This window comes from Trichosurus vulpecula, chromosome 3, assembly GCF_011100635.1.
Source record: "Trichosurus vulpecula isolate mTriVul1 chromosome 3, mTriVul1.pri, whole genome shotgun sequence".
NCBI lineage: Eukaryota > Metazoa > Chordata > Mammalia > Diprotodontia > Phalangeridae > Trichosurus > Trichosurus vulpecula.
Window position 1 is genome coordinate 306,096,243 of NC_050575.1, and position 17,157 is coordinate 306,113,399.

Here is a 17,157-nt window from a genome sequence, read left to right on the forward strand (position 1 = left end):
CCCTGCTGGGGTCTTCCCCAAAACAAACAAACTCATAGCTCATAGTACAGCTAAGTCAGCCTGTTCAGTTCTAACAATCACCAGGGCAGCCATTAGCAGTCTCTCTCTCTCTCTCTCTCTCTCTCTCTCTCTCTCTCTCTCTCTCTCTCTCTCTCTCTCTCTCTCTCTCTCTCTCTGCATTTCCTGTGACATAACTTCATTTTCCTGTCAGGAAGCTCCTCCCACCACATGTGTCTTAGGCTTCTTGTGACATAAGCAGTATGGCCTATTAATGGTGGGAAAGATCTTCAAATCCAAATTGCTACTACATATGCCCAGAGTTAGTACGTGTCAGAGACATGACTTCAACTCAGGCCTTTTTGACTACAGAGTTAGATGGACGATTTGTTGTTCAGTTGTTTCAGTCATGTCCAACTCTTCATAACCCCCTTTGGGGTTTTCTTGGCAAAGACACTGGAAGAGTTTTCCATTTCCTTCTCCAGCTCATTTTACAGATGAGGAAATTGAGGCAAACAGGGTTAAGTGATTTGCCCAATGTCACATAGCTAGTGTCTGAAGCCAGATTTGAATTCAAGAATAGGAATCTTTCTGACTCCAGGCCCAGCAATCTATTCACTGTGCCACCTACCTGCCAATAGACAGACAGGTAGAAACGGAGGGGGGGAAGGGGGAAAGGAGGGAGAGGGGGAAGGAGAGAGGGAGAGAGAGAGAGGGCAAGGGAAGGAAGGAGCAAGGAAGGAAGGAAGGAAGGAAGGAAGGAAGGAAGGAAGGAAGGAAGGAAGAACATTTATTAAATGCTTACTATGTGTTAGGCGCCGTACTAAGTGCTAAGAACACAAGCAAAAAAGACAGTCTCTGCCTTCAAGAAACTTACATTCTAATGGGGGAAGACACATAAAAGGGAGCTAGAAAGAGCACGATTAAGCGGAAGTGGTACCCATAAAGTGAGGCTAGCTCTCTAGTAGCACATGCTACCTCTCTATGTCTACATAGACTATTCAATTATCCTCTTCGAGCCTCAGTTTCCTCATCTGTAAAATAGTGATAGTACTTTGTATAGTTGATATGATGCTCAAAAGAAAAAAATGCATTTTAAACATTACAAATTTTAGCATATTATCTAAGCCAGTCAGTCCATGAACATGTATTAAGTGCTTCCAGTGTGTCAGCCACTGTGCTAAATCCTGGAGATACAAAGAAAGGCCAAGCAAAGGTCCCTGCCCTCAAAGAGTTTACATTCTAACTGGGGAAGACATAGAAAGAATTGTACATACAAGATATATACTTTACAAATGGAAGGCACTAACTGTGCAGGGACTAGGAAAGGCTTCCTGCATGCAGGCTGGGTGAGATCTGAGCTGAACCTTAGAGGAATCCAAAAGCCAATGCACAGGCAAGAGCCCTGAATTTGGCCTCTGAGGAGCCGAATTAAACTACCTGTGTGACCTTGAAATAATGGCTTAAATTCTCAGAGCTTTGGCTTCCTCATGTATGAAACAAAGGCTTGGCCATCTGATCTCATCTAACTCTAAATTCTATGATTACTCCTCTATGACTTGACATGAGTCACTGAACCTCGATTAAGGCCAAATTTCCTCACTGTAATATGGGGATGATAATATTTGTACTACATAACTCACAAGGTTGTGATGAGGCAATCTTGTTGTTCTGAGATAAAGCATCAAGTTTTATATAAATGTCACCTATTCTAGGGCAGAGACAGTTGGTATATCATTTCCTTTGTATCCACCTGAATATTATATATACAACAGATGCTTAACAAATGTTTGTTAAATGATACTGTCATTTTAGTTTGGCTTCTACCTCCAGATTCCATTAACATCTCTAAAGTTCAGTTCAACAAATATTAATTAAGCACCTACCACAAGCAGGGCATGACCTGGGTCCAGAGAAGACAGAACCAGCAGATGCCACAATCCCTGAATTCAAGTAGCCTAATATTTAGTATAAGGATGAGGCACACAAGTGGCAGCTAGGTAGTGAAGCAGTCGGAGTGTTGAGCCTGGAGTTAGAAAGACCTGAGTTCAAATTTGATCTCAGACATTTACCAGCTGTGTGACTCTGGGCAAGTCGCTTCACCCTGTTTGCCTTAATTTCTTCATCTGTCAAATGAGCTGGAGAAGGAAATGGCCAAGAAAGCCCCCAAAAGGAGTCACAACGAGTCATATACAATTAAAAAAATGGAATATAACACATAGATAAATAAACTATAAATTAAATTATAATATAAATACATGGACAGCAAAGAGAGGCAAGAGAAAGTGGTGGTAGGAAGAATCAATTCAACTTGGGTGATTAAGTAAAGGTTTCTTTTTTTAACTTCTTTTTAAAAATTTTATTTACCTTTTGTTAAAGAAGAATTAGAACCAAAGGGGAAAACCACGAGAAAGAAGGGACAACAACAAAAAAAAGAAATAATATGCTTCTTTCTGCATTCAGACTCCACAGTTTCTTCTCTGGATGTGGATAGCACTTTCCATCACGAGTCTTTTGGAATTGTCCTAGATCTTTGCATTGCTGAAAAGAGCTAAGTCTATCAAAGTTGGTTATTTGCACAATGTTACTGTTGCTGTGTTACAATGTTCTCCTGATTCTGCTCACTTCACTCAGCATCAGTTCATGTAAATCTTTCCAGGTTTTTCTGAAGTCTGCCTGCTAATCATTTCTTATGGCACAATAGTATTCCATTCCATTCACATACCACAACTTATTCAGTCATTTCCTAATTGACAGACATCCCTTCAATTCCAATTCTTGGCCACCACAAAAAAGAGCTGCTACAAATATTTTTGTACGTGTGGGTCCTTTTCTCATTTTTATGATCTCTTTGGGGTATAGACCTAGAAGTGGTATTGCTGGGTCAAAGGTTATGCACAGTTTTATAGCCTTCTGGACATAGTTCCAAATTGCTCTCCAGAATGGTTGGATCAGTTCTAAGTGAAGTTTCTTGTTGGACATTCACAGCTTGGAGGCTGGTCAGGAGACAAAGATGAAGAAAGAGTGTGGACCAATGAAAAGTTCAAGAGACATAATTTCTGGGTAATTAATCATTTTATTAATTATGACTAGTGAATAATTAATAAAAGGATGGTCATTTGGCCTCTCTCGTAAACCAAAGATGGATCATGGTGTCCTATCGATGCTTGTATGCCCTTAGAAGAATGGGTATTCTTGACAGACAGCAATCAATTCCTATTGGTTAACAATTAATGAGAAGAATAATATTATAATGAGAGGTAGACTTATTCTAATGAGGGGGTAAGGGACTGACTTTGATTATGTCACTCTCACTCCCAGACCACATCTAGCCTCAGGCAATCTAGACAAAGGATCTATTTCCCTCCCTCTACCCCCACAAACCTAAGTAAAATGTAACCACTCCCCTCGTTGGATAGAGTCTGGACAAGATTGAGGAGAATATTAAATCTAATCTCATTATCAGCCCCATTCTTCAGGGGCTGATTTGACCTAGTAGAGAATGAGGAAACAGGAAGGGAAAAATCCTGGCTCTCCCCAATAGTAATTGGTTATTAATATAAGAGAGAAATAATCATTTCTCTCAGGAGTCATTTCTGGGTTTGAAGGATGGTAGTCCATATGAAGACATGGAGAAGAGAGAACACGATGAAAATGAGGAACTAGTATTAGTGGCTCCAGTCTTCACCACCATAACTCAGCTACCTTTTTATCACAGGGGTGGGGAACTTGCAGCCTCGAGTCCATATGTGGCCTTCTAGGTGCTTGGGTGAGGCCTTTTGACTGAATCCAAGTTTTACAGAACAAATCCTCTTATTAAGGGGATTTGTTCTGTGAAGTTTGGATTAAGTTGAAAGGCCACACTTGAGGATCTAGAGGGCCACATGTGGTCTTGAGGCCACAGGTTCCCCATCCTTGTCCTAGAACTTCCCTCAGTGCTTGGGGTCTTCTCACTCTGAAAGAGCTCTCCAACCAGGCCAGCTCCCTTCTCCCACTGAAGAGTTCCACAGGGGTGGGGGGAGAGTGAAGGCTCTATTTTGGGGCCAGAACCAGACCACCTTTTCTTCATTCCCCTCCAGAATTGGCCACCATGCTCCCAGTGAGCACTTCCCCCAACCCTCCTTTTCAATTCCCATGTTGCATAAACTCTCAGAGGGCTATTCTTTTGCTCCTATTTATTTGAATCCCCAGCTTTTAGCATGGGTACTTGACCCATAGTAAGGGCTTAATAAATGCTTGTTGACTGCCTGCCTGCCTGCCTGCCTGCCTACCTGTATTGCATGAAGAAAACTAGTATGATGTAAGGCTGGGGCTAGGTTGGAGTAGCTTGGTCTCGATTGCCAAGCTAAGGAGTTTGTATTTTATTGGGTAGATGATGGTGAGCCACTGATGTTCTTTGAGCAGTGGATATCATAATCGGTCCTGAACATTACATGAGTGGCAATGAGCCTGAACAAAGGCAGTGGAAAGGTAGGGGAGGGTTGCAAGAGGTAGAATGGACAGGACTTGCAAAGGGATTGGATCTGGGGACACAGAAGAGCGATGTACTGGGAGCCACAGAGGCCAAAGTGAAATAGACAATCATCGTCCTTGCCCTCTGGGGACTGGAGGACAAATCTCCCCACTCCTGTCTCCATCTTCATTTTCTTCACCAGCTCAGACCCTTCCCTACTTCCTGGGGCCTCCTGCAGCCGAATGCCAGGCTTATCAGAGGCAAGCTTTCTTTGTGATCTGTATGTCAGCATGGCATCCTCTCTTGGGGGCTTTGCCTCATCAAGAAATCCCATCATAGATGCCTATGTCCATCTTCTTGTTTCCCCCTCCACTCCCTTGCCAGTAGGGCAGATAATAATCTCCCTATACCCCCATTCCCACTTGGGCTCTCAGTGTGACACACGCACATGCACACACACAGCATGCCCTTTTAGATGAGAGGAAGAGAAGAGGGCCTTGGCCCTGCAGGAGGTCACTTGGCAGCCGTCCTCCCCGCTCCCTCCCTCTTGGAGGGAACTGCGGCCTTTTGACGTCAGCAGCAGCCAGCAGGATGCCTCAGTCCCTCAGTTTCCCCAACCCCCACCCAGGACTGCCGTAATTTATGGGAGGATGGCAACACCAGGACCTTGAGCTTATCTGCATTGCCCTTTTCATAACAGCTTCCTCCTCCACCCCACCCATCACGACCTCCCAGTGATACTGATACTGAACGCAGCTGGACACTGCATTAGCCACACGTGCACACGTGCATACAGACACGCATATGCCACCACTTCCTGCTGATTCAAAACACACTTACTAGCTTCACTAATGTATTATAGGGGGGGCAGAGGGTCTAGGTAAGTCCCTCCGGGGCATGGAATGGGACAAAAATTGGACTTTTTTCTCCTCAGCTTTTTGCCAATCAACAATCTGTCAGGAAATATTAAGTGCCATCTAAGTACAAGCCATAGTGCTAGGCATCAAGGGAAGAGGCAAAGATGAATAAAGACCCAGCCTTTGCCTTCAAGGGACTTGCATTCTAGTAGGGTAGACAAAAGACTCATGCACAGAAATTAAATAAGAATATAAAGTGACAAATGATAAATGGTAAATGAATGGGAAGGGCAGCTGGGGGTGCCTAGTGCATGGTGTGCCGGGCCTGGAGTCAGGAAGACTCATCTTCCCGAGTTCAAATCTGACCTCAGATACTTTCTAGCTGTATGACCCTGGGCAAGTCACTTACTCTTGCTTGCCTCAGTTTCCTTACCTGTCAAATGAGCTGGAGAAGGAGGAAAAGCATTTCATACCTCTGCCAAGAAAACCTCAAATAGGGTCAGGAAGAGTCAAACAGGACTGAGAAATGACTTGACAAAAAATGGATGGGAAAGATAATAAGTGCTCCAGGAAGATACAACTAGTTTTGAGGGGTCCAGGAAGCCTTCATTAATGAATCAATGAATGAATTAATGAATGAACAGAAAGGTATTTGTTAAGCACTTACTTTATGCAAAAGCACTCAAGAAACAAATAGAAAAGTAGGTACATTATCTGCCCTCAAGGAGTTCATATTCTAGTGGTAGAGACCACACTAATAGAGGATTTCAATTGCAAATCCTATGGGAAAGTCCCATGGTCCTTAGCATGCTACAGAAAATCAGGTGGCAATGCATCTTCTTTAATGTTGTCTTTTTTCCAGTGATAAAAATCGGATCTGTTTCTGATGTTGAACCATTTGACAATTCCAAGGACTTTGTTTTGTTTCTGGTTCTTCCGGAGTTGTAGTTGCTTAAGGGAGGGAGGGGAGCAGAAAGATGGGTTCTTCAGCACATGCAGGAGCAGTTGCTAGGTTACATCTCCACAGGGGGTCGCTTCCTGGGACTGGGATGGGGAAGAAAGGAGGGGGTGGGCAGGATTGGTCCGGGAGCAGCTGCTGGAGGACATTGCCATTTCCAGGGCTGCTGGGTTTCCCTGCTTATCAGTGGTAGTTGGTCAGGAGTTGGTATTGGTGAGGAAGGTGGGCTCCTTCACAGGAATTGCTCCCCTTAGAGATGGGTCAGACACTTGAGGTGAAGGGTGAGCAAATCAATGTCTATAGAAGCAGTTGCCAGGCTGCCTCTCCACAGGGGCTGCCTCCTGGGATGGGGTGGGGGTGGGGGTGGCCAGCTGGAAGCAAGGATGGTGATCTGGACTGACTGCTATTCCCAGAGTTTGGAGATTCAGGGTTTTGGGCTGACTCTCTTCAGACCTTCGGGGAACAGGAAGTGGAGGTGCTACCTGTAGTCTGACTCATCCTGAGCATATAGTAGCTATTACCCTCACAGTGTTGTTGGAAGACACAAATAGGATAATCTGTACAAAGGGCTTTGCAAACTTTAAAGCACATCCACTGTTATTATCGTGGTGGTTGGGAATAGCTAGTGCTGCTATCCCTGACATGTCCTGCCCCTTGCCTCTTCAGGAGTTTGAGGAAATGAGGTCCTGTTTATCCCTGGGAGTTTCACTCTGGACCTCCCAAGTCCCTGGAAGGATAAGTTCCCACCAAAGAGGAGTAAATGCAGAAAGCTGAGGTCTAATACAGGACCTTGGGATCATAGGGGCTATAGAGATCTAGAGCCGGGTGGGACCTTAGTGGTCAAGCTTGTCCAACTTCCCTCATTTTTCAATTAAGAAAGCTGGAGCTCAGGAAAGATAAATGTCGGAGCAGCTAGGCAGCGCAGTGAATGGAGCATTGGCCCAGGAGTCAGGAGGACCTGAGTTCAAATCTGCCCTCAGACACTTAACTAGCTGTGTGACCCTGGGCAAATCACTTCACCTTGATTGCCCCCCCCCCCCATAAGTGTCTTTCCCAAAGTCATCCAACCAGTAAGCAACATGTGATTACCACCACCACCCCCCACCACCCCCCACCAAAATAAGTGTTTTTCCCAAGGTCATCGAAGTAGTAAGCAACATTGAAATCATGTCCTCTGGCTCCAGAACCAATGTACTTTCCTGCCCCACACTGCCTTGTCCGTGGCAGGAGCTCAATAAGTGTGTATTGATTAAGTGAATGAATGAAATCTCCAGAGGCAGGAGAGAATCTGGTATAGAAAGAGCACACGAGTGGCAATTAGGAAGAAGGCAAGCCAGAAAGCAGAAGGTCCTGACTCTATAACTGACCAGCTTTTACCTCAGGCAAGCCACCTACTCTCTCTGGGGCTCAGTTTTTCCATCTATAAAATGGAATAGAGTCTATCTGGGTCTCTTCCAGCTTTATTGTTCTGTTTCTAACATTCCCTATATGAAGGTCTCTTCCAGCTCTAGCATTCCAGCTCTGGCCGCGGGCCACTAGCCTTCGGGCTGGGAGACACAATCCCTGCAGGGGTGACTAGCTTACACCTCCAGACTTGATCTTAGTTGCTTCTCCTGGTTCCAGTTCCCTTAGTTTTCACTTCCCTGGCCACAGCCGCAAGCAGAAGTTGTAGCTGCCGGGGTGCCCCCTCCCCTTTCCCTCCACCCTCCCTGCCTAAGCATCTCAGTGAAGCAATGCCTCTCTGTCCTTGACCCCTTCCTTCCCTCCGTGAATGATAGCCCCTTTATCTCCTCCTGATGGTGCTGCAACCTTCAGCTGTGGGCATTTAAGGAGGAGAACCCAGGGGCCCCAAAGAGCAGCTGCCGGTTGGGGAGGCCAAACCTTGACAGGCGGAGAAAGCTGTGGCTGCCCCTGCTGCCTCAGGGAACAATGCTTCTGGCTACTTTTAAACTGTGTGCTGGAAGCTCCTACAGACATCTGCGGAACATGAAGGGTGAGGATTCTGGGCTGGGGCTGGGACCTTTTAAGAGGGACCTGGGGTTTTTAGACACTAGGGTGCATTGGCAAGCATACTTGACTGTTACAGTCAATAACCTGGGACTGTGACACCAAACAGCTTTTGCAAATTCACTTCATTTCACCAACCCCCACTTTCCTTCTTTATAAAGGGAGGGAGTTCCCCATGTATGTGAGTGTTTCTGGGGGTGGTCAAGGAGGATTTGAAGAAGGAAGCAAATTGTCAGTTCTAAAATATAGGTAAAGAAGGAAGAGAAAAGGAGGAAGGGAATGAGGGAGAAGAAGATGGAGGAGGAGAGCAGTAGATAGAAAAAAGATGATGCCAGTGGTGGGGAGTAGGAGTATTAGCTTTAAATGCCCACCTTTGGTTCCATGCACTGGTTCCCATTCCAGAAGTGGCTGGCCTCTGTCTGGCTCAGACCTGATCCATATGGGAGATAATATGGGAGCCATGAATGGGCCCATATGATTCCCAAGTTGGTCACCTGGTAGATTTTGGAGGTCCATCAATGGGGTTTCTGAAATGAGGTAGATTTATCACTTTTCTCTCCCCACTACTAACTCAACCCTCCCACCTCAGGGGAGATATGTCAGGGAGAGGTAGGAGAAAGGTACTACCAGAGACTAAAATAATTTGGGAAAGCAGGAAAGAAAGCTGGATCTGAGTTCAAATATTACACCAGGCACTTACTAGTTGTGTAACCATAGGCAAATCCTTTCACCTATATTTCCTCATCTGCAAAACAGGAATATGGAGAGGCATGTGGATTACTTCAGGGCTGCTGTGAAGTGCTAATGACATAACCTATGCAAAGCATTTTGCAAGCCTTCCTATGTCAGGATTTGGGGTGTGTGTGTGTGTGTGTGTGTGTGTGTGTGTGTGTGTATGTGTATTCAAACCAAGGAGACACCTGAGCTGAAGAAAGAAGATTCACTTTTCCCTTGCTTTTAGACAGCTTTCCCCTCTCTCTGCCCTTACGTTCTCTTACCTCTCTCTAAAGGCACGAGCGGCAAGGATTGCCTGGTCATCTTAATAGAATCTACAGCCTCTGTCCGTGCTCGTCCCTGAGTGTCTCAGTTTTGGGGCCAGATTGTCTAAGTGCAGATTCTGGTTTCCGGGAGTGATTGGGTCCCTGAACTTCAAGGGTGTTGTGGATGACCGTTAAACAACAACTTCAGTCTATAAAGATAGCAAGGCTACTCTGGTTGCTTGTAATCTCAGGGAGATGGGGAGACAGGGATGAAGATGGGAGGGAGGTGAGGCAGAAAGAATCACAGAGATGCTTGGACAGGTAGTCAAGAGGGAGATATTGTGGAAAAACCAGCCACAGGCAGTTTGAGTCTTTGTCACTGAAATATAGCTGCTCTGACTGGAAGGATCTCAAGATCCAAGGAGCCAATCTCCCATTAAGTTCATTATCCAAACTCTGCTCCTGAAGAGGTGGAGGGAAATTCTTGGCTTTCAATGTCCTTTTCACTTAGATTTGTCTTGGTTTTCACTTGACCCTTGATCCCAACCATTGGGCTTCATGCCCAGCGAGATCTGAGATTGAAAGAGGAATCTCCAGACAATATCTGGTCCAGTCCTCTGCTGCCAAGTGCTGAGCTACTCAAGATTATAGTCTATTTCAAATCCGGCCTTAGACACTTAGTAGCTATGTGACCCTGGACAAGTCACTTAACCCCAATTGCCTCAAAAAAAAAAAAGATTGTAGTTTGTGCTGGTTCTTCCTTAGTCTTAGTATAGTGGAGATACCAGTGGAGACCAGGTAGAAGCCTGAAGATGTGTCCTTCTGCAGGTCACCTTACCTCCCTAGGCCTATTTCCCCATTCATAAAAGAAAGAGATTGAATCAGGAGAAGAGAGAGCACTGGAGTGGGAGTAAGGAAGATCAAAGGATGAATCCAGGCTCAGACACTGACCAGCTCTGTGATCCTAAACAAGTCACTGAAACTCTCTGAGCCTCAGTCTCCTGTCTGTCAACCTACCTGAGAGTTGTTCTGAGGGGCAAATGGGATAATGAAATAAAGCACTTTGTAAACCTTTAAAGTCCTGTGTAAATATCAGCTATATTGATGTCTGAGATCTGTCTCAGCCTTAACATTCTTGTTTCTCTCTCCTCTTCTCTGAAGGTCTAAGGCAACAGACCATCATGGCTATCAGCCAGGAACTGAGCAAGAGGGCACTAGGAAGCCCAACACCCAGCGCATGGATCAACCAGGTCCGCCGCCGGAGTTCCTTGCTCAGTAAGTGCTGGGGCTTCGGAAATTTCACCAGATGTAGGGAAAAGGCCCCCAAGACTTAATCCAGCATCCCACCCCTTCCCTGTGCTTGTGGGATCTCTGACCACGGAAGATGACGAGCTGGTTCCCTAGAACTAATCAACCCACCCCTTGCCCCAGCATCCTTCACATCTTGTTGTTGCCTGTCTATCCCTACTTGAATGTTGGAATCTGACTCTTTGGAGGAGGTTGAAGCTTCAGAAAATAGAACAATTCAAGCTAATGGGAATTGGAAGCAAGGGACCTGGGGAAGATCACTGGGGTTCTGCCTTCTTTAAGAGGCCACTTTGCCTATAATCTCCAGGCTCTCGGCTGGAAGAAAGCCTCTACAGCGACCAGGACATGGCCTATCTACGTCAGGGGGAGGAGGCCATGCAGAAAGCCCTTGGCATTCTCAGCAATCAGGATGGTTGGAAGAGTGAGACTGAGCGGGTAAGAGTGTGCACAGGGAAGCCTTTGGTCCTTTTTTTCCTATGGGCAATTTTCAAAGCCTGGTTGAAACCCCTCCCACCTCTCCCCTCATTAAGGATAACCTCTCCTGAGCTCCTAGAGCACTAATGGTACCATTCACCTCAGTTAAGTCACCAGGTATTGATTAAGCACCTACTAAGGGTCAGGCATTGTGATAAGCCCTAGAGATACAAAAAAGGGCCAAAAGACAATTGCTGACCTCAAGGAGCTTATAGCTCTGTGATCCTTAGATGTACAGAGGCAGTTTGGTGAGGACAGAGCACTGGATTTAGATTCAGAGAACCCAGGTTAGAATCCCAACTCTGATCCTTACTAGCTGTATGATATGTGATTAATAACTTGACTTCCCTGGGCCTTGGTTTTTATAAAATGGGTGTTTAGACTAAGTCACTTTTAGGGAAGTGACTGGAAAGTCCCAATGGTAGACCTGAGATTTGAAACGCAGGTTTCATAGTGGGCCTCAGGATTTAGAGCTGGAAGGAACCTTATAGATCATTTAGGCCAGAGACCTGGGGTCTCTGGATCCATTTTTAAGATCCTCTTCAGGGAGATCTTGGATAGATTTCAGGGGTTCCATAAACTTGAATGGGGAAAATCATATATTTTCACTAGGCTCTAGCTGAAATTTAGCATTTTCTTCAATTATGAATTTTTTAAAAAGCATTTGAGAGAGAAGCTCTGCATCACTAGAGAAGATGGGGATTTCTCCTTTCCAAACAGGTAGTTATCATCCCCCAAGTGGTGAGGAGTCTGATTCTACAGGAAGTCCATGACACGAAAAATATTAAGAACTCATGATCTAATGTCATTTGACAGATCGGGAAACAGACCTAGAGAGGGCAAGTTATAGAGCTAGTTAGTGGCAGAGCTGGGACTTATTTTTTGCGGGGAGGTGCTTTGTATCCCCAGTATTTAACACAGTGTCTGGCACATGGCTTAATAGATGCTTGCTTTTTGAATGAATAAATCCTCAGTTTACAAATGAGGGAACTGAGGTCTAGAGAGGTAAAAACAGCTTTGCCTGAGATCATACAGTAAATTGCTGAGTGGGAACTTGAACTCAGGTCTTCTGACCACAAACTGTGTTGTTTTTTTTTTCCTGTAACATCATGCTGCTTGTGTGCTCCTGCTGATTCTACCAATGGGGAACACTTGCTTTCCCTTGACTAGTAGAGCCAGAATTAGCGGTCCTGTAAATCTGGTTAAGATTGGCTAAGATTGCCTCCCCTGGGTCCAAAGGCTGTTCCTACTCCCCATAACCCTGAAAACTACTCAACTTTTTGATCGCCAGTGGAAGCATTATTTGGGGATAGGAGGATAATGATCAGTCATATTCCAAGAGCACTTGAAATTTTACCTAGTTTATAAAGTTACATAGAAAGTTACAAAGTTTATAACTGTCCTTATACCAGTCTGGATGTGCATCTGATGTTTCCATTTTCCAAATGAAGACTCTGAGGTTCAGTGACGGAGCCCAGTCACACAGCCCAGAAATCCTGAGCAAAGACTAAAATCTCGTAGGGGCAGTATGGTGTGGTGGCTTGGAGTTGGGAGAGACCTGGTTTGGACCCCACCTCTACTGCCTCCTGGATGAGTGACCAGGTCACTCATCTGACACAAGTCAGTTAATCCCAATAAATATCCGTTTTCTCAGCAGCCAACTAAGAAACAACACCGATAGCCCATACTTCATGGGGCTATTACCAGGATCAAAGATAATCTATGCAAGGTGCTTGGCAAACCTTAACTTAATTATATTAATTCTACTTGTAGTTATCGTTTCTATTATGCCAGAATGGCTTTGCAAATTTTGATCAAGTTTTTGACTTCATCAATTACTTTCCCAAACTCTCTAGTTAATTAGGCAATGTGGAATCAGACTCCTCACCACTAGTTGGTTGGGGGATGATAACTACCTGTTTGGAAAGGAGAAATCACCATCTCCTCTACTGATGCAGAGCTTCTCCCTCAAAGAACTCTGTGAGCAAGCTTCCAAGGCCAAACTCTGGCTTTCTCGGCTGTGCCTATACCCACAGTTCCATTAGCATCATCTTGTAGAGGCCATTGATGTTATCACCATTTGCATGCCTCCTGGTTATCTCATCCTTCTTTGCTACCCTAGGAGAAGGGAGAAGGCATCTTCTTCCTTCCTCTCTGGAAGATTAGGAAGATCACCGGGTAAGTCAGAATTAGGAATGAGCCTCCATGTCACACAATCTGAGCTGGAAGGAGCCTGAAAAGCTCTCTAGCCCAGCCCCCACCTACCATCCCCTTTACAATCCTCACCTGCAAGTGCTCATTGGGCCTCTGAAGAGGAAAAGCCTCATACACCCAACCTGCCTCTAACTTCTTCTACATTATGCTTTGTTCTGTCCTCCAGATCCGAGCAGAACAAATTTAATCCTTTTTCCACAGGACAGCCCTTCAGAAAGTCTTCAGCATCAGAGCTTTAGTAATCTTGGAGATCATGACACTAACTCCCTCATTTCAGTGTTAAAGAAATTGAGGGCTAGAGCAATCAAATGGCTAGCCCAGGGTCACATAGCCAGTATCTGAGGCAGCACTTGAACCTAGATCTTCCTGGCCCTAAACTCTATACATTGCGCCATGTTACTTTTCTTCATGTCCTACCCCAAGTCTTTGATTAACAGGCTGAACTTCAGCTGATCATAGGGCATGATCTCCAGGCCCTGCACCATGTTAAGTACTTATATTACTTATTATTATCAATAATTATTATCATTATTCTTCCTAAAATGTGCTGTCTAGAACTGAATACAATACCCTCAATATGGTCTAATCAAGGCAGAGTAGAGTACGACTTTTAGGATACTATATCACTACTTTCTTCATCTTTGCCTTCCCGCCCTATCTTGGCTCAATATAAGAAAACTGACAATTAAAATTGTCCAAAATTGGAATGACTGCTTTGTAAAGGAGGTCTTCAAGTGGATGATGACTTATATGCTGTTTAGATGAGGATTTGGGCTGCAGGACCTTTTGAAGCCTCTTCCAACTCTTTGATATTCTCTGATTCTCTTGTTCCTGTCCATCCCCTTTCCCCACGCTGCTTGTCTGGGATTGTTATGAACCCATGGTTGGAAGGTGTTTCTTCCCAAGTGTTATTCCAGCTCTCCTGTCTTTCTCCAACAGTCCAATGGGGACAAAGTGCTGAGCAAGGTTGTCCCAGATGTGGGCAAGGTGTTTCGGCTGGAGGTGGTGGTAGACCAGCCTGTGGAGAGGCTTTATGAGGAATTAGTGGAACGAATGGAAGACATGGGTGACTGGAACCCTAATGTCAAGGAGATTAAAGTGAGTAATCTTCCTATCTATCCTTTAAAGTCCAACAAAGATGCTAACTCCTTCTCTAATCTTTCATGTCTAAGAAACTTCCCCTTTAACTCAGTTTCCTTTTTGAACCTTTCTAAGGTACTTATGTGATATTTGGCATTATCATTTTGTGTCTTTCATTTAAACCATCCATTGCCTCATCTTGGCATGGAAGTAACCTTGGCTACTTGGAGGCTACATACCAGTAGGAGCTGGGGTAGGTCCTACCAAGCAGGTCTTTGGGTGTGGGCCAGGGGAAAAACCATGTGTCTGTGGTTTGAGCACCAGCCCAATTAAGCTTAGAGTGGTTCACCACCAAGGTGACTGTTTCAGCCAGAGGTATAGAAAATGTATAATCTTTATTAGCAGAGGGAACATTAATGGATCCTTGGAGTATTCGAGTTATTTGTGTATATGTCTTCTCCTAATAGACAGCCAACTCCTCAGGGCTGGACTGTATCTCCTGTATACTTTCTACATTTCTCAGCACTAGGCTCTATATGCAGTAGGAGGCCAAGTTTGGGGGAGATGATGAAGAGATCTGCAACAATCCTCTGAACTTTGAGCCAATGAGCACTTCCTCTCTTCCCTCCTTCTTACTAGTGACTTATTTTCTTTTGTCCCTGAGAAGGTCCTGCAGAAGATTGGGAAGGACACAATTATCACCCACGAGATTGCCGCCGAGACACCAGGCAACATTGTGGGGCCCCGAGACTTTGTGAGTGTGCGATGTGCCAAGCGCCGAGGTTCTACTTGTGTGCTGGCTGGCATGGCTACCCACTTTGAGGATATGCCTGAGCAGAAGGGTGTCATCAGGTAACTGCCATCAGGCTTAAAGACCCCACTTCACTAGCTCCTCAGCTTCTAAGACCTCTTTCCAAGAACCATTTCTTCTGTTAATATTCTTGGACATAGCTTGGCCTGGGGACATGCAATAGCTGTTGAGTAAACATTGTTAAGAAGTTCTCATGCCACATTAGTTCCCTTCCCTTTCAATACCTCTTTTGCCAACAACAACGAACCCCACAACGATTCTTTCCACTGTTTTCCAAAGAGGGGAACCAAGGTAGAAAGAGATTAGGACAAAACCTAGAGGTTCATGGATTTAGAGCTGGAAGAGCCCTTAGAGGAAATTTAGTACAGGGCCTTCATTATGTACCTGAGGAAACTAAGAACCTGAGGGGTTAAGTGATTTGCCCAAGTTGACATGGGCATAATAAGTCCCAGAGCCAGAATTCAAACCTAGATTCATACCCCAAATCCAGCGCTTTTATAGCTGTCTCATGCAGTAGCCAAAACTTGTCTGACCCTCTTTAGAAATATAACAACCTCATTTGCTTATTTATAGTTAAGTGAGGACCACCCCAAGAAAAACAAAGAGCCAGGAGGTGGTGGAGTTGCAGGTGCTGATGTAACCACAGTGGATAGAGCTCCTGGCCTGGAGTCAGGAAGACCTGAGTTCAAATCCTGCCTCAGACACTTACTAGCTGTGTGATCCTGGGCAAGTTGCTTCACCTTGTTTGCCTCAGTTTCCTCATCTGTAAAATGAGTTGGAGAAGAAAATGGCAAACCACTCTAGTATCTTTGCCAAGAAAACCCCAAATGGGGGGGTTTTGAAATGGGGTCATGAAGAGCTGGACGTGACTAAAATGACTGAACAACAAAATGGGCATGATAATAGCAGCCTCTTCCCACAGTTGTGAGGACCAAACGAGATAATATTTGCCAAGTGCTTAGCACAGTGCCTGGCACATAGGAAGCACTCCATATGTACTAGCTGTTGTTATTAGGATCCCAATGGTCCTCAGACTCCAACTAGGAGTTCTCATCTCATGACTCTGATTCCAATCATCCCTCAGAGCTGAGCACGGTCCCACCTGCATGGTCCTCCGTCCTGTGACTGGAAACCCCTCTCAGACGAAGCTGACCTGGCTGCTCAGCATTGACCTCAAGGTGAGTGAGTCAGGAAGACCCGAAATGATGCACGACCCTGCCTGAATCAATCTCTGTCTGCCTCAGTTTCCTCAACCACAAAATATGAAGAGGAATAGCGCCTGCCTCCCAGGGTTGTTGTGAGGCTCAAATCAGATGTTTGTGAAGTGCCTGGCACACAGTAGGCACTCAATAAATGCTCGTTCCCTCCCTCCCTTCCCTGTCTTAGGCAGCTGGTTCCTTTTGGTTTTAGGTTTCTCCTTACAAACTTTTCCACTTCAGGTTCACGGTTAGTGGGAGAAGAGCAGCCATGAGGTCTATAGGAGCAGTGTTACAAACTGGCCTGATTTCCTGGGTAGCATCCACAGATGGTGTTTAAGGATAGCTGTCTGGAATTCCAACATGCCACATAGTGATATAGGGCTTATCCTCGGTGGGCCATGGGGCTCTCCTTGTTAAGATCCTTTGGCTCAAAGGAAACTTTCTACTTGTCTCATGATCCAGGGCTGGCTACCAAAGACCATCATCAACCAAGTTATGTCCCAGACGCAGGTGGATTTTGCGAACCACCTTCGAAAGCGCCTGGTCTCCAGTTCCACTTCTGCTGTCAGTTGCTGAAGATCTCCAGACAGCTCCTAACAGTCCCTTAAGAGCATTGTTACCTGTCCACTGATTAGCGAAAACCCAGCCAGAAAAAGCCTGTGGGTCTGTGTAAAATCTCCTTTCTAGACCAGTGAATAGGAGTAGTGGTGAGAGGGCATTGGGGGGTGGGGGGGGAGGGTGGAGGGAACTGCTTATAGTATAGCAAATAAGGGCAAAACTTGCCAAGACCACAGATAGCACCAAAAAACAAGCTCCAAG

The 17,157-nt window shown here is 45.3% G+C and overlaps 1 protein-coding gene across 1 annotated transcript; it reads left to right on the plus strand.

Annotated features, from left to right (window-relative positions):
- Positions 1–8,194: 8,194 nt before the first annotated feature.
- Positions 8,195–16,914, plus strand: STAR (steroidogenic acute regulatory protein). Its single transcript, XM_036752638.1, has 7 exons — positions 8,195–8,258; positions 10,414–10,527; positions 10,868–10,995; positions 14,188–14,346; positions 14,996–15,180; positions 16,224–16,317; positions 16,801–16,914. Exons 1-7 carry the CDS (start codon positions 8,195–8,197, stop codon positions 16,912–16,914), a joined length of 858 nt encoding a protein of 285 aa, XP_036608533.1.
- The last annotated feature ends 243 nt before the right edge of the window (positions 16,915–17,157 follow it).